General features: G+C 35.2%; 5 protein-coding genes across 8 annotated transcripts in view; 4 read left to right on the top strand and 1 right to left on the bottom strand.

Moving 5' to 3' along the window:
- Positions 1-6,336, top strand: part of LOC128873101 (unconventional myosin-XV) — an 88,316-nt gene extending 81,980 nt beyond the window's left edge. For all 3 annotated transcript variants that reach the window (XM_054116390.1, XM_054116389.1, XM_054116391.1), the window contains 7 exons: positions 2,090-2,393; positions 3,518-3,913; positions 4,259-4,443; positions 4,771-4,903; positions 5,114-5,318; positions 5,537-5,673; positions 6,106-6,336. In XM_054116390.1, the coding sequence (XP_053972365.1) occupies positions 2,090-2,393; positions 3,518-3,913; positions 4,259-4,443; positions 4,771-4,903; positions 5,114-5,318; positions 5,537-5,673; positions 6,106-6,336 (1,591 nt within the window). The remainder of the gene's footprint in view (positions 1-2,089; positions 2,394-3,517; positions 3,914-4,258; positions 4,444-4,770; positions 4,904-5,113; positions 5,319-5,536; positions 5,674-6,105) is intronic.
- A 2,114-nt stretch (positions 6,337-8,450) lies between these two features.
- Positions 8,451-15,714, bottom strand: LOC128873102 (uncharacterized). Of its 2 annotated transcripts, none has more exons than XM_054116393.1 (7): positions 15,432-15,714; positions 14,727-14,789; positions 14,134-14,260; positions 13,769-13,866; positions 11,605-11,824; positions 10,316-10,880; positions 8,451-8,772 (listed from the first exon to the last, which is right to left on the bottom strand). In XM_054116393.1, exons 2-7 carry the CDS (start codon positions 14,763-14,765, stop codon positions 8,451-8,453), a joined length of 1,371 nt encoding a protein of 456 aa, XP_053972368.1. In that variant the 5' UTR covers positions 14,766-14,789; positions 15,432-15,714. The 2 variants fall into 2 exon arrangements, with proteins under 2 accessions (XP_053972368.1, XP_053972367.1); XM_054116392.1 differs by having other exon boundaries at positions 14,727-14,900; positions 15,432-15,712.
- Positions 15,715-17,665: 1,951 nt separating this feature from the next.
- Positions 17,666-20,224, top strand: LOC128874410 (probable RNA-binding protein 46). Its single transcript, XM_054119189.1, has 2 exons — positions 17,666-17,789; positions 18,917-20,224. Exons 1-2 carry the CDS (start codon positions 17,711-17,713, stop codon positions 19,438-19,440), a joined length of 603 nt encoding a protein of 200 aa, XP_053975164.1. The 5' UTR covers positions 17,666-17,710; the 3' UTR covers positions 19,441-20,224.
- An 813-nt stretch (positions 20,225-21,037) lies between these two features.
- LOC128874408 (adenylosuccinate lyase) overlaps positions 21,038-26,295 on the top strand; it is a 36,822-nt gene continuing 31,564 nt past the window's right edge. The window contains exon 1 of the mRNA XM_054119187.1: positions 21,038-21,304. Within this exon, the coding sequence (XP_053975162.1) occupies positions 21,149-21,304 (156 nt within the window). The 5' untranslated portion in view covers positions 21,038-21,148. The remainder of the gene's footprint in view (positions 21,305-26,295) is intronic.
- LOC128874409 (uncharacterized) lies at positions 22,015-25,882 on the top strand. The gene has a single exon (XM_054119188.1). The coding sequence runs from the start codon at positions 22,298-22,300 to the stop codon at positions 23,663-23,665; it is 1,368 nt and encodes a 455-aa protein (XP_053975163.1). The 5' UTR covers positions 22,015-22,297; the 3' UTR covers positions 23,666-25,882.

Below are 26,295 nucleotides of genomic sequence, written 5' to 3'. Positions count from 1 at the left end.
AAAATATTTTCATAACATGTTATAAAGTTTTCAAATCAACATTGGTCTTTGAATCAATGTAAAACTAGTGTGTTTTTTCGTATTTCTTACCAACATTGCATTTAAGTTTCTTCACACATTGCATTTGCACATCCTTCAACTAATCTGAAATATTATCTTCGTTACGAAATTGTTTTCGTCACCCATAAAGGATCAAGTCCCCACCTGTACAAATGATAAATATGTACTGCAGTTTTCCTGCTCGAGATTACCAAATTCAAAGGACATTTACATTTACCTTCTATACGTATAAGAACCCTCACAAAAAATTAACAAACAAGTTTAAATGCCACGTTTAACTCCTTTCTCTCGCCAAATGTTACACGCTGCCCACTCTAGGCTCTGACCAGTAAGTACTCAAAATGTATCTGATATCGCAAAACGCGATCGGACGTGCGCCTTCGAGATCCCGGCTGTGACAAGAACACCTTTACCAAACCGCGGCACCGTAATAAAAGGGAAATTAATGTTAAAGACTAATTGGCCTTTCTTACGCAAGAAACCCGTGTCGGCCGTGTTGAGAAAGCATAACGCACCGCGGTTCTCAGAGTAGCATCGACCATCTTAGCGAGCGCGCGGTTAACCGGTACTCCTCGTCTTCTTTGGGCATCGTCCGGCAATCCGCGAGTTACCGTTTCGCAGTGTTTCATATCGTGGCTGTCGGGATTCGATTTACCAAAGTCGGATTTGTTCCACCTATTACGAGAATTAGTAAACGTAAATATCCGTCGTTGACCAGTTGTTCGGCACAGAGTGCAACAAGGTTATAGAGAGACCTAGCTAAAGTAAAAGGACTCGAATGCAGTTATTCCGTAATAATTCGTGGATGATGTACTAAAGTCCAAGTAGTTTAACGTCAACAGTGACCACCAGCTGGAATCACGTGTCTGTAAGAATATAGTTCAGAAATCTTAACATTATGAACTAGTTGAATTTTTCGGTGCTATTTCTTACTGTTAACGTCGTGATCCAAATTGCCAAATGATCCAAGAAAACGATTTATTAGTCTTGAGGCAGTGGATTGTCAAGTGCTCAGAATAAAGATTTTTGGTAACTTTTAACATGGAGAATCTGATATTTCAACAATTACTAAAGATTCGAATCGACTTAGGGCTGATTTTCATACAATAAAGTCATGAACGTAGTCTCGATGCTAACGTTGCGTGGGTGACTTCAATGCATAGTAGTAATATCGTAATCGAGCTAGGTCTTATTATTTTCTTGCCTCATCGTGGATGATGAGGAAACAAGACATTCTTAGAATCTAATGAACTGCAGTTTCACATGAGTTATCCGTAATCTGATCACAATTTACATGCTTGGAATATTCTGTCAAAAAATGAACGGTAACTTTCGGAGAACTGTAGAATATAGACTGCAGCATTGTTCTGCATTTACGTTTGTAAGTGATCGATTATGTTTGAAAAAGTAAGGAGTATTATTAACTGTTGATGTTACTCGATTATTGTCAAGTGTAAATATTTCTATATGATAGAATTATGCAATGTATACATACTCAATTACTTTATTCCAATGTAATAGATTTGTACTGGAATTATTCTATTTTATCTTAATAATTATTCAATAACTTGTACAATCAAAAATACTGAAAATATTTAAGATAATCACTAACAGTAAACAGCAGCAGTTAGAGTATAAGGAAAGCCTTGGCAAAAGCGATAAGGAACCAGCAAGATGCGGGTAGTCGGGTTGAATAAGGATCATTAGAACACCTAACTAGAGTGCGGACTTCCTAAACATGACTTTGACAAGTGACGACCACCCAACCAGTACTCAACGGGACTTTTTCTTCCTCTGTAACAACGTCCTGCAATGGAAAATCCGTTTACGGGCTCCTGCTCCTCCAACGAGACGTTTTCCCTTTTGGAGGACCATTACCTACGTCACTTCCAAGTCCCGTTCCTTCGTCTAAATTGATTCTAACAGTCCGTTCGAGAAGCACCGCGCGATTCGCCGCGTAGATAACGATAACGCCGTAAGGAAATCCTAATCGAACAAAAGTCTCAAATGATACCGTCCCTTTCGTCAGGTTCGAGATGCTGAAGACTGCCGACGGGTCCATAAGTGGCTCGTTGAAAGTCATCGAGTCGTTGAAGAGCAAAAAGAAGAACAAGAAGAGCAAAGGTCAACAGGACGGCGCGGAATGGACCTGGAAGGAGCAAGTGGACCTCGTCAAGTACTCACCTGTGCCTATCGAGCAAAGTCTTTTGAGGCTGGATGCGGATCTGAGCGCCTTAGCTGTGGAGTGTTTCGTGTGTCTCATGAGGTACATGGGCGATCAACCGTTGCCTCCAGACACCAGCGAAGTCAAGTGTGTTTACACTATTTTGATGGTGAGCAACAATTTTTGATTGGCAAATCTATTGAAAGCTGATATAAGGTTTCGTGATTTGAAATCATTTAAGTAGAAACAGAATTACTTTAAAAATGTCACAATTGGGCTGTTGATTTTAAAACTTCATTTTATGTTACTGCTAGGTATTTTATTATTTATATTTAAATAGACAACAAAATATTTTTAAGCTGTGGGATGGCAGCTCTCGAGCTTTTAAGCTCGAATGGACTAATTTTATATTTCCCGTTTTCGTATGTATTGGCTCACTTTTAAAAGCAATAATTAGTTGAAAACGTTGATTTTCCTCCAATGAAATATAATTATAACAGCAAAAAATGATTTATTTAATTTACTAAAATGATTTCATTGACGTACACATTTTGCATATTTATTTAAAATTATCTATTTTTTCCATATTTTATTTGATATACATTTTTCATTAGAAAAGTAATAAAACAGTAAAGAATCATGGGATATAATAATGATTTTACATCGCAGATCCAGGAAAATAAATCGTAACTTAATCGCACCATCTACTTTTACACTAAAGTGAATTTCTCTTCAATTACCCCCTCGAGCTTCATAATTATTTCTCGTAAGAAAGAAAGTATTTCGATTATCTCATTAACGATGCATAAAAATCTCGTTACACTAATAGCACCACATTCCAAATGCTATGAAAAGTAAAGCATCAATCCTTTCATTTTTATCCGAATTTCGTTTGCTACGAATTATCAATTAACCCAATTTATTTCTCCCAAACAACCAGATCGCAAATCTTTATCTAGATTCAGTTTTAATTGAACGTTGGGGTATAAATTATCGCGGAGTACGAGACAATGTAACACGCGTTAAATTGCACACCGCAGAAGTTTTCATTTCTCTACCGGTGATCATTCTTCCGTTTTCATTCATCCCACGGGAGATCTGCTCTGCTCGAAAACAGAATTGGTGTCGTCCACTGCAATTACCCCCGGAGCGTTAATTCTCCAAACAATTACCGAGAGGGAAACCAACGCTTTCACTTCTGTTTCCCGATGAATCCCCGAGTAACTGGAATCGTGGCTACATGCCATTTAGAGAGACGCAGTCTTCATTTTCACTTGGCAATTTTGTTTCCAGCACTGTCACAAGTACGAACACCTGCGAGACGAGGTCTATTGCCAACTGATGAAGCAGACCACGAACAATAAGAGCCCGAATCCCGATAGCTGTCAGCGGGGTTGGAGGATCTTCAGCATCGTCGCTGCCTATTTCACTTGCAGCGACGGTCTGAGGCCTTACCTCACCAAATATCTCGAAACGGCGGCGTACGACAAACGAAGAGCTTATCACGGGACTGCCACGGTGTGCCTGCAAAACCTCAGGAAGACTGTTAAATATGGCGGGAGGAAGAACGTGCCCAGCGTTGATGAGATTATGGCGATCAGTGCTGGCAGAAACGCGAAGAGACAGATTTACCGACTGCCAGGTGGAACGGAGAGGGTTATCAACACGAAATGTACCACGGTAGTGCAGGTAGGCGATGTCAAGGATGCTATTGTATCGAATATTAGGTTGAGCCATAAGTTGATCGCTGATGTTTATGGCATCCACATATTTTTACAGATACAGATGATGAATTGAAATTGAAAGAAAATAATGTCTTAATTTCTTAACAGTGTAACATGTACTTTATTACTGATAAATCTTCATTAAAATTTGTTATAAAGTTGATATAAGAAAATGGCAATTACTTATGAGTGAACCTAATAGTTGATATTCTAATTAGTTTGACAGAAAATATGAAAATTATGGAGTTCTTCTAACGTTATTCTAATTATTGATTTATATACTTAACGAGTGCTTTGTCTCTTCTAACAGGACGTTATCGAGGAGATGTGTAATGTAATATCCGTAAGACATCCTCACGAAATGGATGAATTCTCGTTATACTGCATCGTCGACGGTGATGCGTTCACCATGCCATTAGCTAGAGACGAATATGTGCTGGATGTTACGACGGAACTCTACAAGAATCATCAAGTCTTCTACTTAATATTCTGCAGGTATTTATTTAAAAATAATGTACATATGAAATAGACATTCAGAAATAAGGCCCCAAAATTATATTTGATTTTTATATGTTCTTTACGCTAACTCAAAAATTTATATTGAAAAAAGTTGAACTCTCTAGAAGAAGCTTTTCTCCTCAAGGTTATTTGAAGCCCCATTTATGGCTCAATGTATAATAAACGACGGGTAATAAGTAAATAATATAATATTTTATATGAACAAATGTTATATGATCGTAAAATTTTTACAAACGGACATTATTTTTATGCTTCTATATGTAAAGGTATTCTACACCTAGACCGAAATTTTGTTTTATCTAGATCCGTGTGGTACTACCCTCTTAGACTGGACGCTCCACTGTACATAGAAGTAGTGTTCAACCAAATCGCTCCGGACTACTTGGAGGGTCTCCTCCTGGTTCTACCCGGAGAGCATTTACCTCAAGAAGTCGTGGTAAATTTCTCTTAATATCCCACCAATTATTTAACGCTTGCGTTAAAATAAATAACGTATTTATCAAATAAATTCAAACTTTTTATTTAATATGGTTGAAACATCGACGGAAGATTATTAAACATTCATACATAACGCAGCGATTTTGCTATTTCATTGCGTTTCTCGTAACGAAGAATATTATTAGTAAATTTTTCATTTTCCTTCCAGTACGACATGGCGCAGATAGCAGCCCTTCTCCACAGAGCAGCAGACATGGCGCACGAACCAACCACCAAGGAAATTAAATATCTACTACCGAAGCCAGTGCTCAGTTTACGGGAGCCACGGCCTCAACAATGGGCAAACATGGTCCAGCAGGCATGGAACAATGTACAGCATACCGCGGTGGCTGCCTGTAAAGCACAGGTTCTTGGTAAGCGTTCTAAAATTGCATCTCCATTTCTTCCATTCGAACCATCTATCACACGAAAGGCTGAGGATCACAGTGGAGCTAGTAAAAGACAATAAGCAATTAAAATTTCCAGCGTTTTATAGAATTATCATATGTAACCTTGGCCCTTCATGGTAGCGAATATATTAATATCGAAATCGAGGTTTAAAGAAAATAGTATATTCCTGTTTCTGTTTCAGAAATTTTGTGGAAGTGGCCGTTATTTGGATCTAGCTTCTTCGCCGTGAAAAAAGTGCCTGAAGGAAAGGAAAAGGGTGGCGATCACATACTGGCCCTCAATAGACATGGAGTGCACTTCATTGATCTAATCACTCACGTAAGTCATTTACTAACATGAATATTTATACAATTTTACATTTATGAGTCATCGAAACTAATCCTTGGTACTGGACAATCATACAAAGTTCTTTAGTCATCCTGTAATAATTTACTTCTGGTTTATTTACTGAACTATGCAACGTTAGCTTGTATTCAATTTTTATACATTATATTAATCACAAATTTTTATCCCGCAAGTTTAATAAATATTTTAGTTCCAACAAATATATTGAACACTAACTAATGAAAAATGAAATATCTATAGGAGTATATATTTTATATTTTCTATCGTATATTTTTGTGTGCTTTCAAGAACATACAGTGTATATACCATGAAGATTATTTGAATCTAAACACGAATAATTAGTTGTATTTACAAAAAATGTTTCCTATATGAATTAACAAAATAAAATACTTGACAAATTCGCAGGAGACGCTGCACCACTATCCCTACTCCGAGGTGATCTCCACCCGAAAAGTGAAGTCCGAGGAAGGAACCCTCTATCTGGACATGAAATGCGGCAATCTGATGCAGCAACGTATCACCAGGCTTCAGACGGAGCAAGCTCACGAAATCTCGCGACTGATTAGACAATACATCACCATGGAACAAAGGGCGACCAACAACCAGGGCGCTGCTATTGGGTTCGGCATGAGATAAGATGACCAAGCTACGTTTTACGTTCGCTCGTCGTAGCGTGGGCGAAAATTCCAATTCTTTTCATCGAGTGAAACACAGGAAACAGGAAACACAAGATGAAAGATCTGTCCCCGAGGAGTCTGTAAAATACAAAAGCTTTAAATGCTTTATTTAGGGAATATTTTCTATGTTTTCAAGAGTCACGAAGAAAAGGAATAAGTCGGCCGAGCACTCTGAAATTTAGAGAAACACGAAGGAAGATAGTTTTCAACAACGAAAAGAATAATCGATAACCTTTAATGATCGTTTTGTTAATTGTTATCGAGGATGGTCGTCAACGACGTGCACGTTTTACTCTTTTATTATTTATTTATTAACGAAGGAGGCGATTGTAAAAATTACGTAGAAGAATTTGGATTAGATTTATCGGCAGGAAACGCGAGTAAAGTGAAGAATTTGTTCCAAGAGTCTTTCGATTTGTAAATATCTCCAGAAAGCTTTAGCAGCGAAAAAGAAGAAATGTTTCCGCGAGAGGAAGACAACAATGAAGACAAACAAGAACATTGTTACAGAGTCATTGTAACTTTCGTTGATATAATAGCAAAGTGTTTCGCACATTTTGTTTACGTTCATAGAATATTCTTCCATCGACTTTGACCGATGCAATAAATAATCACCCTAACTCACCCCACGATGCAAATGCAAAACAAGAAATCGAGGACGTTGCGTTTAGGTGAACGACAGCGTGAAAGAGTAAACCCAAGAATATCCGTCCAATGTCTAAAATAGAGTTTCATAATATAGTAACATGATCTAGTTACACCGTGTTGTTTTCATGTACGAGCGGTTTTGAACATGATCGTCATCCTCGTCGAGGTGAATCAATTGTTGTACGTAACACTGAACGTTGATGTACAGAAGAACGACGAAGAAGAAGAGGAACTAATGCTCAAGTATCTAAGCAATTATTCTCGGCTCTGTAAATACGCGTTTAGAAACGTTTTAGAGGAAGGGAGAATTGCGTGAACGATTGAAGGAAAGGACGGTAGGTCCTGTGAAACGAGAAATGTTTATAAGAGTCTCGATTGTTGATTACTAAGGCTTAGTTAGTAGGACACGTCGATACTCTCGGTGGCGAACTGCGTTTTCCGGTTGATTTCTCTTTCTTGTTCAAGTCCAGATGGTAAATTTCTTCTTTGTCTATGAACTGCGAAGAAATTGTCGATCGATCGATGAGAACGGTTTAATGGCGAATTAAATAACGATGGAGTCTCGATTTTCGAATAAAATCGTTTATTTATACAAAGTGTAAGAAAAAGAAACAATACGGTAACACGAAAGATTTTATGTAAATCCGATTACAGACTAATCTTTAACGAGTACGTTCTGATGGAGACTAACAAGCTGCGGTTACATGTTATCACAAGGAGACATTACTATTATTAATAATTGTACGTATGCGTATCGATGTGAAAAGAGGTGTTAAACTTTATATTAAAATTTCTACATGTACGAAAACTGTGTGCAGTTTTACATCCGATACCCTCCTCCTTTGCCAGAATTAATTACAGAATGACAAGAAATAATAGCTTTTGTTATAAATATACATATTCTGAAAATGAACATAGGAAATTTAATTTTACATATAGATTAATGTTTTTTTTTTTTCATTTTTTGCGGGCAGTATAAATATACGAAGGCAGCGAGTGAGAATAGTGTTCTGTGAATGAATGCAATTAAAATTCTAACACTGAGTTGCGTAAGTCTTTGGGAAACATTTAATCTTATTAAGAAACAACACAATAAAATAGTTATTCAAGTTGTAAATAAGCAACCCTTTTTGTTATATTTTGAGTAGATAAATTATATTCAGTGAATATTTAAAATTGATATTTTTAAAATGAAACTAAAGGGATTATTTATTTACAATTTGAAAAATTAATTAATATTTTTCTCCGCAAACAAGAATCAATCTTAAAGTAAAAATAAGAGACATATCAAATCGAAGTATACAAAACTTATACATATATGCAGATTTATTAAAACTATGTGTGATACAGAGTAAAGATGGAAACTGAACACGTGGTTTGGTTCTTGATTTTAGTTTCCAGTACCCGATAAGATCCCATGTTCTATCAATTTCTCGTGTGATTAGGACTGGAGCCAGGTGTTTTCGTTTTCATTTCCTGAGGCCAGTTGCTGGCAGTGTGTCGAACGTATCCAGGATCAGTCGGTGAAGATGGCATCCGTATCGCAGGTGTTTGAGTACCTGTGCTCGTGGTTCGAAGTGCATTGAAACACTCTTCCAGCACCTCGATTTCATCCTTGTCATGGTCCTTGCCGTATCCTTTCGGTGGCGATGGAATATTGAACGAGACGTCGCGATTCTTCTTCTGACTCGACGACGTTCCTCGCATCCGAATTGGCACGTTGTCGTACTGACTCATGTCAGAATATCTGTTAATATAAAAAAAAAAAAGAAAATAGGAACGAGGACAAAATTTTCCTAACGGGAATGTGCTTTTACTAAATTTCTGACGAAATGCTTCATTGGAATTGGACGATATGATCACTTATAACAGTGGATGTTTTATTATTTATTTTATTTATTTGATGATTAATTTTGAAGCTGAACAAATAAGAGGACTGCATTCCATGCAGCTTAAATTTTATTTTTCTTTCAAATCGTACATGTCAAGCTTCGCGGTTTCAAATTATTGGACAAATTAATTTAAACAAATTGTACAAACTACTATAAAAATTGCATAAAAATTATTCAGATTATCGAATCATGAACTAATTATGGAAACATATGAATCTCTTAACTATCGTCTTTGTATAAATATAGCTTGTAACAGTGCATAAGTGCATAAGTTATAACAAATATAGCGAAGAAAACAATGGAGAACGAATAGCACTTGTAAAAAGGGGTGAAGTTTGAATAGGTACAGTCAGAAAAAAGAAGTGCCGTAGTCGAGACAAATTAGCCTTCGCAAACTCTAGCGCCCACTTGAAATTCCACAGCTGAAGAGTTTTTCCTCGCGCTCGGCATGCCACGTGACGTTCATAGAAAGACAGCAAGTGCGTAACAGAGTCAAAGCCGTGTCAAGAGGTTTCCTACACACAGGACTAACGTCAGGACTGCAAAAGGAACAAATATAGCGATCTGGTCTAGCCACATTCGAGTAAGCCGTTAAATTATGGACGTCAAACTTAATTTGGCCAAAAACTAAATTTTCACTTTAACCTCGTGTAAATCGCAGTCATAGAATTATTTTACAGCAACGAAAAGTATTTTAACTATTTTCGAATCAATGTTAGTCATGACAACCCCGTATTAGTAATAATGGATCGTGGGCGTTCGAAATAAAAATAGAAATCAACATACATTCGAGAACTGAATTTATTTATTCATAGAAAAACGAAATAAGTAACAAGTAGTTTCGTAGCTGCCGCCTGTGCGAAGAGCTGCATCGAGATTCATTTCGTCCAAAAACATAGTGGCAGTGATGTTAAAGCGGCGCTAAAACTTATTTTAGCGCCCAAAATAGATTACTCCAGATTCGATCCGAACTGTTTCACACCTTATATTTAATGATAGTACCATCTTCGTTTCCTACAATTTTTACGAGATCGTTATATTTATTTCATGCATTTTACTGTTATGCTTCTATGTGTAACTGTCACAGCTAGGAATCTAGTTGGACCGTTGGAAGGACATGAATACATTTAGAGATGGAAGTGAGAAACGAAGGAGATGCAGTTAGAGTGAAAAAAGTAATTATGAGACAGTTCCAAGAACAGAAATTGTGGAAATTTTTAGAAACAGTATTGTACACATTCACATATTCATTTAATTTTACAAATTTTAAACAAAGAAGTGAGGGCATTCATATAAATACATATAAACATAGTTGTACTCTGTATGCATTTGTACTTAAAATAGGTCTTTGAAAACATCGTATACCCACATACCACTATGTAAATCCATCCAACATACCTGTATGCGTCGAAAGCTTCGTCGACATCATGCTCGACCTTCATTATCTTCACACCAGGATTGACAATCTTTGCGAACATGGTTTCACTTCTGCCGTTCGTTTCAGTCGGAAAACGAGGCGTGTCCACTTCATCCACAGGGCGCTGATAAATGTCTTGACCCTTGTAAACCACCGTAGGCATCTCCATTCTGTGATCGACTTTGTACGAATCCCTTTTTCCATTCACTTGAGTCTCAGGGCCGCGATACATCTGCGAGTTTCTGAGGACCCTTCCATTTTCAAAGTTCTGCGTGTACTCTTTCTGTTCTGGATCATCGCGTACGTAACGTTCGTCCTCGTCGTTTCTGCGCCCGACTTTGGTGAACTGATTCGAGGAATGATCCGATTTCCACTTTCGAGGATCTTCGGATGATTCCTGAGCGCTCGTTTGATGTCTCTCCTCCATCTTTTCAAACCCGTCGTTAACGGTGCCGTCATCGTCCTTCTTTGAAACTTTTGGACTACTTGCTTTTGGGGATTTCGTTTCTTTCTCGTTGACTACGCTTGTCGCTGCTTGGTTTTTATCTGTGGTATTTTAGATGAAAGGTAACTGAAGTCCTTGGAAGAGACTTTATGGATTATGTTTGTCTCTTATTTAAGGGTAATGTGACGCTGGTGGGTGATGGAGTAATCAAACTTTCGAAATATTTACATTCTTAAATCGTCCAAATAATTGATACTCAAGTATCAATATGTATAATTTCAAACTTACTGAGTATTGTGATTTTTTATCAAATTGATTGCCTTGACATTTTAAGTATTCACGAAAATACATAATAAATTATGAAAATTCATATTTTTATATTTTTGATCGAACTTCATTACTTAGACGTTTTCTACTTAAATAATTCACATTATGTTGTGCGAAAATGAAAGTAGAGTTGATCATTTTTTATCAAATTGATTTCTGATTGAATTGATAACGTTGATGGTCTAAATTTTCACTTAATATTAAATTATAAAAATATGAATTTTAATATTCCATATCTACTATATATTTCTACGTACATTTTATACCCTGTATATATTTAATTCTAGTCACCTACAAGTTCCAATTAGTTGCAAATATTTTTTTTTTCCATTTTCTCTTTATTCACTCAATATTAAATTATAAAAATATGAATTTTAATATTCCATATCTACTATATATTTCTACGTACATTTTATACCCTGTATATATTTAATTCTAGTCACTTACAAGTTCCGATTAGATGCAAATACTTTTTTTTCCATTTTATCTGCGACTTACCCTTTTTCGTAGTTAAATGTTTCGCCAAGGCTTGTTCAAGCTTCTTCTTGGGTGTACTCATTAATAAGTCGCCGATGAAAACCAACGCCGTCAACAAACACAACGCCCCGAAGACGGCAGCATTGTCCACCAAATCTTCAGGAACGTTTTCAATAGAGGCCATGGACAAAGCGCCAACAATGGCGAAGAGAATAACGCCAAGCCCCAGAAAGAATATTTCCTTAAATAAAAAAAGAGTGTATTCGGATATATGGCAACAATGATCGTTAAATTATCCGTTGCCATACAAATACTTCGATATTCGATATCGAAATATTCGATAGCCAAACAAAGCAACGACTTCCTTCGTCTACCAGCCTTTATTATCCACGAAACCGTGTATCACTTCCGTTCTTATACTAAATCTGAGAATAAAGACGACAAAGTTCTCACGAATTCGAATATTAAGAAATTTTGTTTGACGAAGAAGTGAAAAAATGTATTTCTTTTCAAAACCTTTCAAAAGTGACTGATACGAGTCTCCTTACGATTCTATTTTTATTATTCTCCCTCTTATTATTATTAAACGCCTTTGTAATGCACATAGGAACAGTACACATACATTGTATGCAAACATAAATAATTCATAGAGTATTGAGATACAATCAGAGACTGAAATAAATATCTCAGAATTGAATTTGGTAAATTAATGCACACACAGATATTAAAATTAACACTGGAATATCAAATTATGCATTTTAAATAATATAGCAAATAAATAAATCTTATATTTTGTCAGTTCCATTTTAATAAATAACTTTCATTAAACACCCATTTTAATTACTTCCAATTGACATTGTTTGTGTGAATTAAAAATTGATTAAAAGAGAAATTGTTCATGTGTGAATCTTTGGCAGTTTCATTCTAACAACTAACTTTCTTATCCACATACTTTAATTGCCTCTAATTTACATTGTTTGAAGTAAAAAGGAAAAATAGCAATTCGACTCAATGTATGGACAATAATGCAGCTTTTTAAAGCAAATTTCCCATCTAATGACCAGTAGAGGCTGATCTGCATACAAGAATCGCCATGATCCGCCTAGCCTCAGCAATGAGTCATTAAGTAAGTCACAGTAGCGCACGCATTACGTGGCTGAATTGCCACACGCCAAGGATGCAGTTACGTGCTTCATCTCGTAAGGCTGGTTGCATGAAGGATACCTTTAACCTTGGCAATCAATGACAGAGCTACCTGGACACGGTACGCCACCGATATTCCCACGCTATCGTTGAAACGCATGCTCTAATTTAGCTAGTTTCTCGATCGACGTGCCGACCTGCATATGTTTAAGAAAATAGGAAAAAGCATCCTTGAGAAAGAACTCAATCAGTGTTCAACGGCGTATCATAATTGAGTCCGTTTATTATGCCGATCTGCTGCGCCTAACGAACGAGGCGTGTCTTCGGGAAAACGATTCACACCAGGAAGAATGTTGACAATAATAATAACACGAGATTGCCATCGTGAGAGCGTGAAGTAACTCGCCTAGGATAAGTGGTTGTTCCTGATTTTAAATGCAAGGTAATCTTATTCGTTTAAATGGGAGATAATGAATATAGTGATTGAATCTCTTTTAATTCTTTCAATATTTTTACCTCTTGGTGTTATTTGTATAAATATAAGACATATACAAATTATATTGACACGTACATTGAAAGTAAATAAATGATATTTTTCTATTTCATTGTTAGTATAATTGCTATTTGTATTTGAATTGTATGTGAATACTCGATGAATTAAAATTTCTATTAGAGACTGAAATGACTATAACACATTAAGTTTTTTACTGACGCATCGCAAAAATCTGAAATATCAAGTAAGCATTAATGAGCATAATAATCAAAGATTACTTCGATAACTAAAATCTCCTGTTGCTTTGTTCATTAAAAAGAAAAAATACATCAATGTTTGATAACAATCGGTGTCGTTGAAGGCCACCGTGTACCGTAAACGAGAAAGACTATCTTGAATAGCTCGAACAATGGAACTATTAGGGAACCGCAAGGCCTTGCATAATTGTTGAGGAAGAAGAAATTAAGAGTTCATAGAGCGCACGTCGAATTCCTTTTCGTATTGCAAGCGAGTAGCGTATGAAGAAATAAGAATGCAAAAAAAACTTACCGTCTTCCGACCAGAAAGCTCTCCTGTTGCGGCAGCAATAAGAAGCCCAGTCGTTATTATTATGTAGCCACCGCTGGTTGCTGTTGCTAGAGCAGCACCTAAATTAACAAATACAGATACTGCATATTTTACATTTACTTTTGACCAAGGTATAATGTACTATATTTGTACATAGTCACATTTATATTCATTACATTTATTTTTATTATATATTGTAGCTATATTTGTATTATATATCATGCACACATAATATTCTTGTGATACGTGTTAATTTATGCGGTATAAAATTTTAATAATTATTTAGGCTCTTAGTTTTTCTGTAAACAATAGAGAATAAAATGGTACATGTGTAAATATACTCGTACCTATTGCACCCCATGTCACGTTGTTCAGCAAGGACCATTCTCTGCTACGACTTCTCAGGTAATGAAACACTCTTCGACTCTCATCATTAGTTACTCTAAGCGCCACAACACATGCAATGCACAATATCTGCAAATTAAATGCTTCATTAATTAGATTTATTCAGTGAATCCAGATAAGTAATACAGAAAGAGAACAAGATTCAATGTTTTTCTTTTCCTCGAGTCATTTCTCTCAATGTATGCACAGAAACAATTATAAATAATTAATTATGGGAGCATACGCGGAAGTCATTATCATCGTTCCATGGGAACAAGATATTTAAACCAATTAAAAGAGACTTGTTAAACCGTGGAGGCTGCTTTATACAGAAATATTGCTCATAACTGGTTTAAAAACGTTAGCGTTTTATTACAAAAATTGATATTAAAATAAAAATTGGGATTTAAATTATAAATTGAAGATTTCACTGTGGGCAAATAAAAATTATTCTGTTTAATTGAATAGAAGCCACGAATTTAATTTATTACAAATTGTTTGGTTGGCTGATGTTTCTGGGTTACAGTAAATTTGAAACTTATTGACTGCCACGCACCACTTCGATGAGCCTGATGAACACTTTCCGGTTCCACATGTTCCAAACGGGAGAACGACCTCGCTGCACAAAAATTTAAAGAAAGAACTGCTGCTGACCCCTTTGCGCAATTTTCACTCTTGTTCGCCGCATTACGAGAAGTCACAGGCTATTAGCAAATTATCCAGCTACGAGCTAAACAGTTAGAAGTCACAATACCGTGATTTTGAAACCAGTCACTATTATAATAATTCACCGCGATGAGAAATGCACTGCTGACGTTTCAAAACTTATAGTTTCAAGAGCAAGTTTATACCGAACGGAGAGTAATTGAAACCCAAAGATCTTTAGCTCAAAAAATATAAATCGTAGCATTAGGAACGAATATAATTCTAAGTAAAAACGCTTACACCGACTACCTGCCTTTCTAATCAAATTTCATAAGATTAAAAAAATAATATCTCGTTCTTCCCACTTAACACAAATTCCACTTCTTAATCGTCAATTTATCCTGCAATAATTGTTTTCCACTAACTATTCCTCATTCAAAAAATATACACTAACGTTAATCACCATAGAAAAACTCAAATGCAGAACCCATTTCAACACAACCCGCATAAAAAAAAATGTTCATTGCACTCAGACGCAGTTAATCCGTTAACGCTGTCGAAAACCAGGTGAAAATAAATACAGAGTAATCAGAAAAAATCAATTCGCAGCAATTACCGTGCCTCTCGTGCATTCTGCAAGAACTCTATCGGAACTAAGATTGATCGTTTAAATGTGGGGTTGAAGAAGGCCGACTAAATTCATTCCGATGTCCAGTCGAAGACGAACAAAATTAGCAATCGACGAAGAAAGGAGAAGCACAGTGGGTCTTGTCTTTCTCATTAGCCGGTGCACCGATCGGAAGGATTGCGAAAAAGAAGACTCGAATCGCGACGCGCTCGAACGACAACTGAAGAGATAGGAAGGCTCGTGGTTCAAGTTGCACTAGCTAGCCTGTCGCGTAAGAACGTCTGCGTACTGTAGGTAACAACAATGCTATTATCGCACGGTGCATTGGCGCAGGACGGTGTGAATTTTCGCAATAGATACCATGGAAGTATTTGACGAACCCGCGGGTACCTTGAACCGGTTCGATAGTCCTCGGTTGAATCACTGAAGACAATAAAAATGAGTATACAATGTACTATTCTTTCGATATTTTTTTCTTTTGCTGAAAAAATAATTGACATATGTATCTGGAATTTAGGGCGTTTCTGTTAAATTTGCAACTATCAATTATTTTCGAAGTTAGAAACAATACTCCACGTCATGTCAGGCAGAATCGTTCTAGAATGTTAAGCGGTTACTATTTTATTTCTTTCAGTTTATGGAATAGTCTATTTTTTTATGTAGAAGTATTATTGTTATCTATTATTGTATTATTATCTATTATTGTTACCCAAAATAAAAAAAAGTACCCCCTTCAAGTTTCATCATTAAGCAAGAATTTTTTGTTATTTTCATAAATTTTATAAAATATTTCAACATGTAATTTCAAGTTGTTAAAGAAACATATTTTTACACATTCCACAGTGATCTATAAAGAGCTAACAGCTCGTGAATAAAATAACATTAATTATATTGAATACCAATCACAAATTTATCTATTTATCAATCTGAATACTGTTTGCTGTGTAAAATAATTAATTTACTATCAGTTAATTTCTGAGAACTTTCATAAACTCTATGATGTTATAAATTGCTTGCTGGATATTCTGCTACTATTATTTTTCTATTGATTCATAGTGTGAGTCACTTGCAAGCATGAAATTAAGTAGTTGACTATATTACCGGAAATGAGTCTTCATTCGACAGAAACTCTAATAATTGCACTCACAATTAAATTTGTCATTTTCACAACTACTTTGATTCTGTTTATGAATAGTCGCGACAAATTGTGTTAAAATATAATTGAAACTCCACAAATCCAATTTTGAATATTACTTCTGAAAGGTATTAAATAGTTAAAAACTCTGAATTACTAAAACAACAAATATCTTGAAAACCATTTTATACATTTAAAGAATTTTGTGTTTTAAAAATGCTTTGAAAATTAAACAGACTTGCTTTTGTTCGTCTGTGGCCACCCGTGTGCCACGCGTCTCGATTACTCGAGGACAGTCTGAAACATTGTATGAAGAATTCGAGCGAAGAGGTCATTTATCTCTAACTTCGAGTGGAGTGGCACAGGTCGATATCTACTCGGGCAATAATGTAAACTCAACGAACAGAAAGTTTCACGTTCTCCAGTCATCATCGATACTAAATTCAATAGTTCATTTCAACTTGTACCTTAAATTGAATCGGATTTGTACCTTAATTTAGTAAAGAAAACTTTTGGTTTTTGCAGAGTATTCTCGGAGATCTTGTATTTCTTTATCTAAAGTAAACGTGTTGTTGAAGTTGTAATGAATGATTCTGTTTACAAACTAAAATTTCCAAACATAAAAGCGCCATCATAGAGAGTACAGGCATTATTTTACTACAAAATTAAGAACTTGGTACTAATAACGGAAATTTCCAAGGACGTCGTGTCTGAGCAATCACAGAAAGGAAAACAGAAGAAAGAGCTTGGACATAGAAGAAACAGAGAAACTTGCAGGTCGAAAGAAGAGAAGAACATTCCCTCCAAGGACCGATTCCAGCAGGCCGAAAAAGCGCCATCTGACCCTACGCAGTTGACCTATAGCAAAGCTCGTAGCTTACTGCATCAGTCCCATTCAAACTGCGGTGGTGTGTTTGTCGATCATCGATTTCTTATTCTAAATCAACTTTTATTGTCTTTGTCTATTGACTTGTCGAATCCATTTGACCGACTTGATGTTTTAATTAAAATAAACTTATCATGTATTAAACGGAAGATGATTTAACGAAAGTAGTGAATATATATTAAGAAAATAATTAAGATGTCGATCAACGTTAAGGACGACGAGATTCAGAGTTGCGAAAAAGAAAAAATGACCTTTGACTCAAAGATCGAAGAATTAACTCTGGGCTCGAATGAAAAACACAAGGATGATAATAAAGCGTACTTGGGTGAGTGTCTATTAAAAATATATGCATACTATTTTTTTTATCTATTTAGTATTTATTATAATCTGCTTCAAAGAAAAAAGAATAATTAAACAAAAATTAACATGTAGATATTTCAACCTCTGGTTCATCTTCTTGTCTAATTTATAATTAGTAAGCTCTTATTGTATTATAAGCTTTATTTCACTTTCTTTTTAAAATAAGAAAATAATTGATTGTTGTAAAAAAATTGGTTATAATTAACACGATAAGAAATGATTATTCCATGATGATTCGTGCTCGATTATGAACACATACTTTTTCTATTGTGGAATGTTAAAATTACCGTTGGTGGGTTATTGTTGCCTTCCTGTCGTCTCTTGTTCTGAAATATAGAAGTATGGGTGAAAGTATCCGCGTTCACACAAGTTAAAGATCGTATAAAATGCAACTGATATCCTAATCATGAATTAGGATCATAAATTTCAATTGGATTCATAAATTTTAATTATGGTTAGGATTAAACTGATTAATACGAGTTTTATTCTAAATAATGTTAATTAAAAATATTCATATTTATGAATAGAAGAAGAAAAGTTGTGTAGAGAAATATTTGGAAGTTAATATATGTTTTTCATAGCATTATTTTGAAACTCTGTAATTTACTATTTAATATGTGATTTGTGCTAGGAACAGTAGTATTTATTACTGGACTAATAATAGGAGCTACCAATAACTTTTCTCGCCAGTATTTAAACGAATTTCGGAATATTTCATCGATGTAGTACATAATTAATAAATTATTCTTTTAATTTTATACAATATACAAATTGTATATGAAATAGCTTTTGAAATGTTATTTGGTTGAGAAAAATTATAATCTGAAGACGATAACGAATATATATTTCACTTTGAATGAATAAAAGCTTTTCAAATAATTATTTGACCGATTAAACATATCAATTAAGTGCATAGTGATTGCATTAGTCATCTATTACTCGAAGAAAATTGTGTAGTAATTAATATTTCATTAAATGCGCACTCGATAACGTTTACAGAATGTAATGTTAAAGAAATGACTGATACATTTTCTACATTTCTCCCTATTTTTCAGTCGTCATTATTATTAATATTTTTATTATTATATACAGGAAATCAAAATGCAATTCCACAACTGCAAAGTGCCGACAGAATACTTAACGCGAGGAATCAAATTGAAAGTTGCACAACGTTGTTAAACTTTCTAGCCGATTCCCAGTGGACGTTGACGCAAGTCAACGGGCAAAGAAAGCTTGGACCACCGCCAGGATGGACAGGACCGCCTCCTGATCCCAAATGCGAAATTTTCGTCGGAAGTATCCCGAGGAATTATTCCGAGCCCGAGATCGTCCTCATATTCAGTACTGTCGGCCAAATTTACGAGCTGCGACTGATGATGGACTTCTCCGGCACGAACAGAGGGTACTGCTTCATTATGTACACCACCGAGGAAGAGGCAGCTCGCGCCGTGAAGCAATTGGATCGGTACGAGATCTACCCTGGCAAAAGGATCGGCGTGGTGGCTAGTACTAACAATCGACGACTTTATATCAATCAATTACCTCAGAACCTTGACTCCGAAACTATTATCAGGGTACGTTTTGTACAACATAATATTACGTCGTTGATTTTTTGAACGGAGTGTAGGAAGTGATGCTTAAAATTGTACAGTCCACGCTCTAATCGATTCTCATCTATTTCTATAGCGTCAGAATCAAAGCTTCCTGAAGAAGGATAACAAATGGAGTAAAAATTTGTTTCGATTTCAATTTGATTACTGTGATTAATCAATCGTGAAATTATTTATCGACGGAATAAGTTAATAAAGTTCAGCTTCATAAATGTTCCAATGAATTTGCATGTGCATATATTTTTGTTTTTATTTTTATTTTGTGACTTTAATTTTTTTTTTTTTTTTTTTTTTTTTGAATAATTTACTTATAAAAGATTCTTCTCTTTTCAGCGCATGTATGAGATAACCGAGGAGGTTGATAGTGTTGCCGTTTATCGAAATATGAGCGGTTACATAATGTACGTGTTGGTTTCGTACAAAACACATAGAGATGCTGCTATGGGAAGGAGAAGGTTGGTGCCCGCAGCGGCATCCATTTTTGAAAATTGCGATGTGAAGATAGAATGGGCTAATCCAAACATGACTCCTTCCAACGTGGTAGGTATCTGAGTTTGAAGAAAATAGTTTATTTTTATTTGAAAATATTTTAGTGGAAATGATCGATAATATTTATTGCATACTTAATAGTATAACAATAGGATTTTAATAGTAGAGAAAATTGAATCACATACAAGTAAATTTTACCATTTAAAAGTTAAATATTGTGATTGCTGAAATTATTATCGGTAAGTGTTGACCGAGCAAAAAAGCGAGGCAATGACAGAAATCTGACGAAGGGAGGTTAGTTTTTGCAAATATGCGCCAGTCGCAATTTATGGTTCTCCTTTCGTGTCTAAAGAACAATGACATCGGTCAGTTATGGTCCCACGTGAAAATGGAACGTGAGTATTTTACCCGGTTGACTTGTCTCTCAGCAAATGGCATTACGATTTGCAAGAATACGCAGGATGCCTTGTACGTAAAGTCCGAGCGATGATCACTTTATGAAATCGGTAGAGATCGCGTTCTTGTGATTTATATCTTGATAAATTGTATACAAGAATTATCACACTTTTATTAATGAGAGATATTTGAACGTGATTTCGTCCATTTGAATAAAATATACCTGACTTATCAAATAATTATTACACTTTAGTGATCAAATGTCTTGTAACTTTAATCGAAACAACTTTTATGGATTTTTATTTAGTCAATTAAAATATTTAGAACTCTGGCAAATACTATTCGAGTTTAGTTGTATAGAATAATTCATTGTTTTAATTTTTATTTCGTTTCTAATTCTAGCAAGTAATTTTCAATATTGTATGACGATACGTATTTATCTCCGTTAGTTTTACTCTATCTTCAAGTATTTTTAACTGTTACCTTCAAAAGAAAGTGAATATTAATCGACTAAAGCACCACACTAAGTTTCATTGGTATTAAAAAGATTTGTTTGAAAATTCTTTCTATGAACGTCGGAGTTCCATTCAAAATAAACAAGTTACTCTACGCGCGAAGTAAGGTAGTATACGTAGTAAGATAGCATGAATGAAACAGTTCAATGTTTCGCCGACGAGGGGCACTGCGAGTTCCGTGGCGGATTTTAATCTTTAGTGAATGCGCAGCTGCACGTGAGTCGAGTCGATCAGCTGATCGTGTGCTTCGTCGGTCTAACATTTTCGGAGTACGAGTCTGAATTTCGTACGGTTCATAGATTAACTTAGCAAAAATGAGCGTCTCCAAGGTAGAAAACAGTGAATACAGTGATTATCGTAGTCCTTTGGCGACTCGGTACGCCTCGAAAGAAATGCGATACAACTTTAGTGAGCAACATAAGTTCAGCACGTGGCGGAAACTCTGGGTATACTTGGCCAAGGCGGAGATGGTTCGTAGTTGTGTATTGATTGAATACCTTGAATGAATTATCATAACTAGTTTACATGTATCACGGCTTCTTATCAGATGCATTATTTCTTTTTGTATTGCTAGTATTATTTATTCGCTTATATTTATTACTTATATTTTATTAACAATACGTACTGTTTACGTACTTTCGTTTCCCTTCTTTCCCTTTTAATTGTTGCAGCAGAATTCTATTTTGAGTTATATTTTATTTAAATTGGAGCAACTATAGATTACAGCCACACTAATGGAGTGTATTATTACAGTCACAATAATGGAGTACATTATTATTATATTTTGAATGAAAATTTCAATATCACTCAAGTGCAATTGAACGCATAAATAAACCATTAAAAAATATGGTACATGTTGAAGGGGTGAAAACTACCCTTAAGAGGGTGAATGAAATATTTATTTAATTACATTTCTATAAAGATCGAGAGTACCAGAGTTAGAAAAATGTAAATTTAAAGTTGGATATAAGAAATGTTTATAAATACAAATTAAAATTTTAAATTTAAATGAAAATTTTTTTGAATCATAGATTGCGCTATTATACCCAAATATATTTATTATGAAGATTGTTCCTAATTGTTCTCAAAAATTGTTCGGTATTATAAGATTGTTTACTTATGAATATTACTTCTAAGACATCTAACACTTAAAAAATTGAATATTAATGGAAATGAACGATTAAACTATATAACAAGAACCACTGTCATTCCAGCCAATATTTGCAACCACAAAACGTCTCTTCGTCAGACAAAAACTCAAACTACGAAATCAGTAATAAATATTCTAAGCATCGTAACGGAATCGATAAAACTTTCGTTTAATTCGACGCGTACAACACTACGCTGTAAATACTGAAAGGAACCGAGTCACCAGACCCTTCGTTTAATAAATACTTAACGAATTATAGTGGGAAGAAAGCGGAATCTGCGACGAGCACGGCAAGGTAGAAATAAAGAAAAAAATGATTGAGCAAACGAAATCCAAGAAATCCGTACTTCAAACAAAGCATAATGGAACAACGAACTTGCGATCCCTCAAGACAAACAACGACCGAGGACACAAATCATTCGATGCGACAATCCAAAATCATTCAGCCACGAAATTTCCATCGGAAAACACGAACATCCCTGATCATTCGTTGTATAATTGCACGCCTTATAATTGCCTTTCGAAAAGCTTGGCGCTTCGAAAAAGCGCGAATTTCAGCTCCAGATCGGCTTGGGACATCAACGGAAACCTCAGAAACAACGTGGATCGTCCATTGTTCCCCAAAAGCTTGAAGAAGAGTTGCTCTCAGCTGAACCAATCAAACGCGATCCTTCCGTCGATCAGTTCGTACTTGAACAGAGCGAGATGTTGCAGGAGTTCGAAATCGAGCGAAGTTCAAGCATGCAGAACCGATGAAGCTCGCAGAAAGCTCGATAGCGTTCAGTTCTTCGCCATTAACCTCCCAGAAGCCTCCCATGGCGTGTTCGATCAACGATACATAACAAATTGCCCGATCAAGTGTCGATTGCATAGCGTTGGTAACTCGGGTTTGAATGCATTGCGTTCAAACAACTTGTATTCTGTCGACCACAGTGGTTGGAACTCTGTGGAGGAATTAGGTTTGAGGATGAACGAAGTTTTCAACGTGACGAACGAAAATTGCAACGGGAATTGCGTCAGCTATGATCCCAGAACCATTTACAGAAACCAGCAACATATTCCCACAGGAAACAACATCGATACGTCCAGACTAACTAATCTTCAAACCCTGAGCGATTCTAACCGGCAGTTTGTCAACTGCATTTCATGCGCGAATTGTTATCGATGCTTGGGGGTTAATGGAACGAAGCAGAACAGAACTCCTGTTCCATTTTCTGATCAGTGCAATGGTTTGACGGTTGGCCCTGGAATTCGTCAGCAAGCGAGTTATGGACTCTTCCCTCAGCAGCTTCTTCAGAATGGTCTCAAACCGGGCGTCATGAGCCAACAGTTAGATAATTGTTACGCTGAGCCTTCGAGCAATCAACAACCCTGCGTGGAAACATGGCGGATTCCTGGATACCGCAATGGGAGTCTAAGAAACTCCAATTATTTGAGCAATCAGGCCACCGATAGTTCTCAGAAGGTGCAAGGTGCCTCTTACGAGGATCGAGTTGATCATTGGTCGCGTTTGAACCCTTCCCTTCCTTATGAGAATCTTTTGAGAGCAATGACCTATCCCAATGGTGTCTTCGTGGAGAATGGACAACAACTTGAACAGAATGCTCAGGATGGTGCCAAGAGTTTCATGAGGCCAATCTTGAAAGGCTCTAATAATGCTAATATCAAAGTGAATTATTGATCTGTGCGGAAAGTTGCTTTTATCCTCGTGTATGAATCGCTGGGTGGCATTACATAAGACTGAGTCGAAGGAAGAGAATCGGTTGGTTGTTTCTCGCCTTGCGATAAGTTTAGCTCATGCGAATAATCAACGGAAATATCGCGACCTCACTGGCTGTGCTTATCTTTGTAAACAAGTCGATTGAGGAACGACAGAAATTTTTTTGATGGAAGTTTGCTTAATATTGAGTTAATATTGAGGAGGTGGTTACAAAAGATTTTGCTAATCAGAATTTGAAAGCTTGAAACGATTAGTGATAGACTGCCTTTCATAATCAGTATTCTGCATCTTGTGACAGATTATTCTTTGAGTATACAGGGTAAGGAACTTAAGGCTGACCGTTTGGAAGAACTTATTTGCTTTTGATGAGTGTAAAATATATTTCGAAGTAATTTTGGATTAGTAGTTTTTTTTACATGTGGAAGTGGAAGTATAAAGGATATATGAAGGTCGATAGTAAATGCGATAAAAAGCTCTTTATAAAAAGACTCCATTTACTCCTTCGTGCTCGTGATATCATTTTATCAATCTACTTTATTATTATTGCATCAACTGTGTTTTACTTTTAAAGATTGTGGTTCAAGATTAGTACAGTACTTGAGATCATGTTCAGTACGATTTTTCAGCATAATAATAAAACAATTTTTTTCTACTAAATTTAATTAAAATTTTTCTATTTAATTTAAAAATTTCATTGAATTTAGATGTGATCACTGTTAGAAAAAAGGAAGTTGACTTTTGTTGTTTCCATAAACCGAAAGCAAATAAATTTTTCACTTCGTTAGGCTTAGATGTCACACTCGGCATATTTACCATAATTTCTAAACATTTAGTTTAAGTATAGAGAATAAATGGTAGTTACTAATAATCGCGTTACTAAAACGAGACACCTTTCACAAGTCTTGTGTAAACCAAAGTTCCTAATAATTATTAGTAATAATTTTGTAGGATAAAGTAATATTTTATTTTACACCAAAGATCAATAGAGTGTATTAATTAGATAATTGTGTAATCGTTTTCGGCTATTGTTGCAATCGTATTAATCCATTTGTGGATTGAACTTTATATAATTTTATTTTCTTACCGTATTTGCAAGATCGTTTTCAGTTTCCTTTTTTTGAATCCTCTAGGTTTCGGCTCTTTATGATAATATTATAAACCGGCATGTAGACTTTTTAATATCTCGCTTATTATTGCATGTTACTATATTAATCGAATAATTTATACCATCGTGACGAATATTAGCCTAAATAACATAGAATATTAAAGCTTCGACGAAGTTAAAATTTATTACAAACACTGACAACAAGAAAGAGTGCTATTTTACATAATATATTACAATCATCTTAAATATTGTTGATAAATTACTATGAATTGCTAGTGTGTTAACAATACGATAACTGTTATATAATAAGATGTTATATCGCATTTTTCATTGCGTGATATATGTTCCTCGCAAGAAAGTATTGACAATAAATTTATATTTATAATTACAGTGTAAATTATTATCGAAAACGAACAAAAAAACTCATACTTTTCCTACAAGCAAACCATTTTCTTAGAGAAATAGAATTATTCAAAATATATATAATCTTAAAGCACTTTAATGCCTTAGTCCTAAAAGTCTAGACAAGTAAGAAATTTTAATAAATATCATATATGGAAAACTTTCTTTATGATCTACGTAACCACAGCCTTTAGGAACACCCTGTGTACACATAGATCTCAGAAGAATCCTAAATAATAATGTTTCGCGTCCACAACTGGTTGCTGACCTGTGTATAGTACAGTAATCATTTTTATATTTTGAGTTTAAAGATACATATCTTAAAAGGTAACCAAACATTTTTTATGTCATTTCGTTATTAATATTGTAGGAAAATTCAGATAAATATTATTAAAAACAAAATGATTATATTTTTTTTACGTTTAGAGGCATATGTACTATTTCCATTTTTTAATTCGCTAAGAATATAGTGAAAGTATAACTGTAATTTAAGTGATTCGACACTTACCCTATTTTGTTGATACTTATGTCATTTACTTAGTAAATTTCCTTAGTAAATTATGTATCCTCGTAATCTGTCGTTTACTACATTTCGTAAGGATTTATTTCATTACAGCTAAAGGTGCACGTGTTTGTAGTTGACCACATTTCGGACAGCCGGACTTGCTTCGAAACATCTGAATATAAAAACAAGTACAATAACGAATTCTTAAATAATGGGCAAATTATATTAACACTGGAACTACCAAATCGGTCAATTTGACGCGCGTATTCCAAATGTCTGTCTAAAGTCACATAGTTATTAATAATAACTTTGGTCTAATGTTTGAGTACCCAAACTTTCAGAAAACAACTACAAGACATTCTAACAACTTCCAAGTAGTTTACACTTAGAAGTGCAAATTATGCATTTAAAAAAAGATTATGAATAATTAACAGTGGCGCAATAAAATATGCGTGCGTTGACCTCTGTAGTTTTAGTGTTAAATATATTTCAAATAAAATTCTTTTTACAGGCGCATCGCTCTGACTGCTTCTCACGCGTAAAAAGTTTCCACAGCCTGCGCATTTCAAACGCTTCTGC

This window comes from Hylaeus volcanicus, chromosome 3 (assembly GCF_026283585.1).
Source record: "Hylaeus volcanicus isolate JK05 chromosome 3, UHH_iyHylVolc1.0_haploid, whole genome shotgun sequence".
Lineage (NCBI taxonomy): Eukaryota > Metazoa > Arthropoda > Insecta > Hymenoptera > Colletidae > Hylaeus > Hylaeus volcanicus.
The sequence above is the reverse complement of the archived record's forward strand: the minus strand, read 5'-3'. Positions and strand labels throughout refer to the sequence as shown.

Excerpts from the sequence above, each read along its gene's own strand:
- LOC128873102 (XM_054116393.1), bottom strand. The coding sequence starts at position 14,765 with ATGTGGAACCGGAAAGTGTTCATCAGGCTCATCGAAGTG. Across the intron at positions 11,825-13,768 it reads AGCTTTCTGGTCGGAAGACG|GAAATATTCTTTCTGGGGCT; the intron begins GTAAGTTTTTTT and ends TTTTTATTTAAG. Across the intron at positions 10,881-11,604 it reads ACATTTAACTACGAAAAAGG|ATAAAAACCAAGCAGCGACA; the intron begins GTAAGTCGCAGA and ends AAAATACCACAG.
- LOC128874410 (XM_054119189.1), top strand. The coding sequence starts at position 17,711 with ATGACCTTTGACTCAAAGATCGAAGAATTAACTCTGGGCTCGAATGAA. Across the intron at positions 17,790-18,916 it reads TGATAATAAAGCGTACTTGG|GAAATCAAAATGCAATTCCA; the intron begins GTGAGTGTCTAT and ends TATTATATACAG.
- LOC128874409 (XM_054119188.1), top strand. The coding sequence starts at position 22,298 with ATGATTGAGCAAACGAAATCCAAGAAATCCGTACTTCAAACAAAGCAT.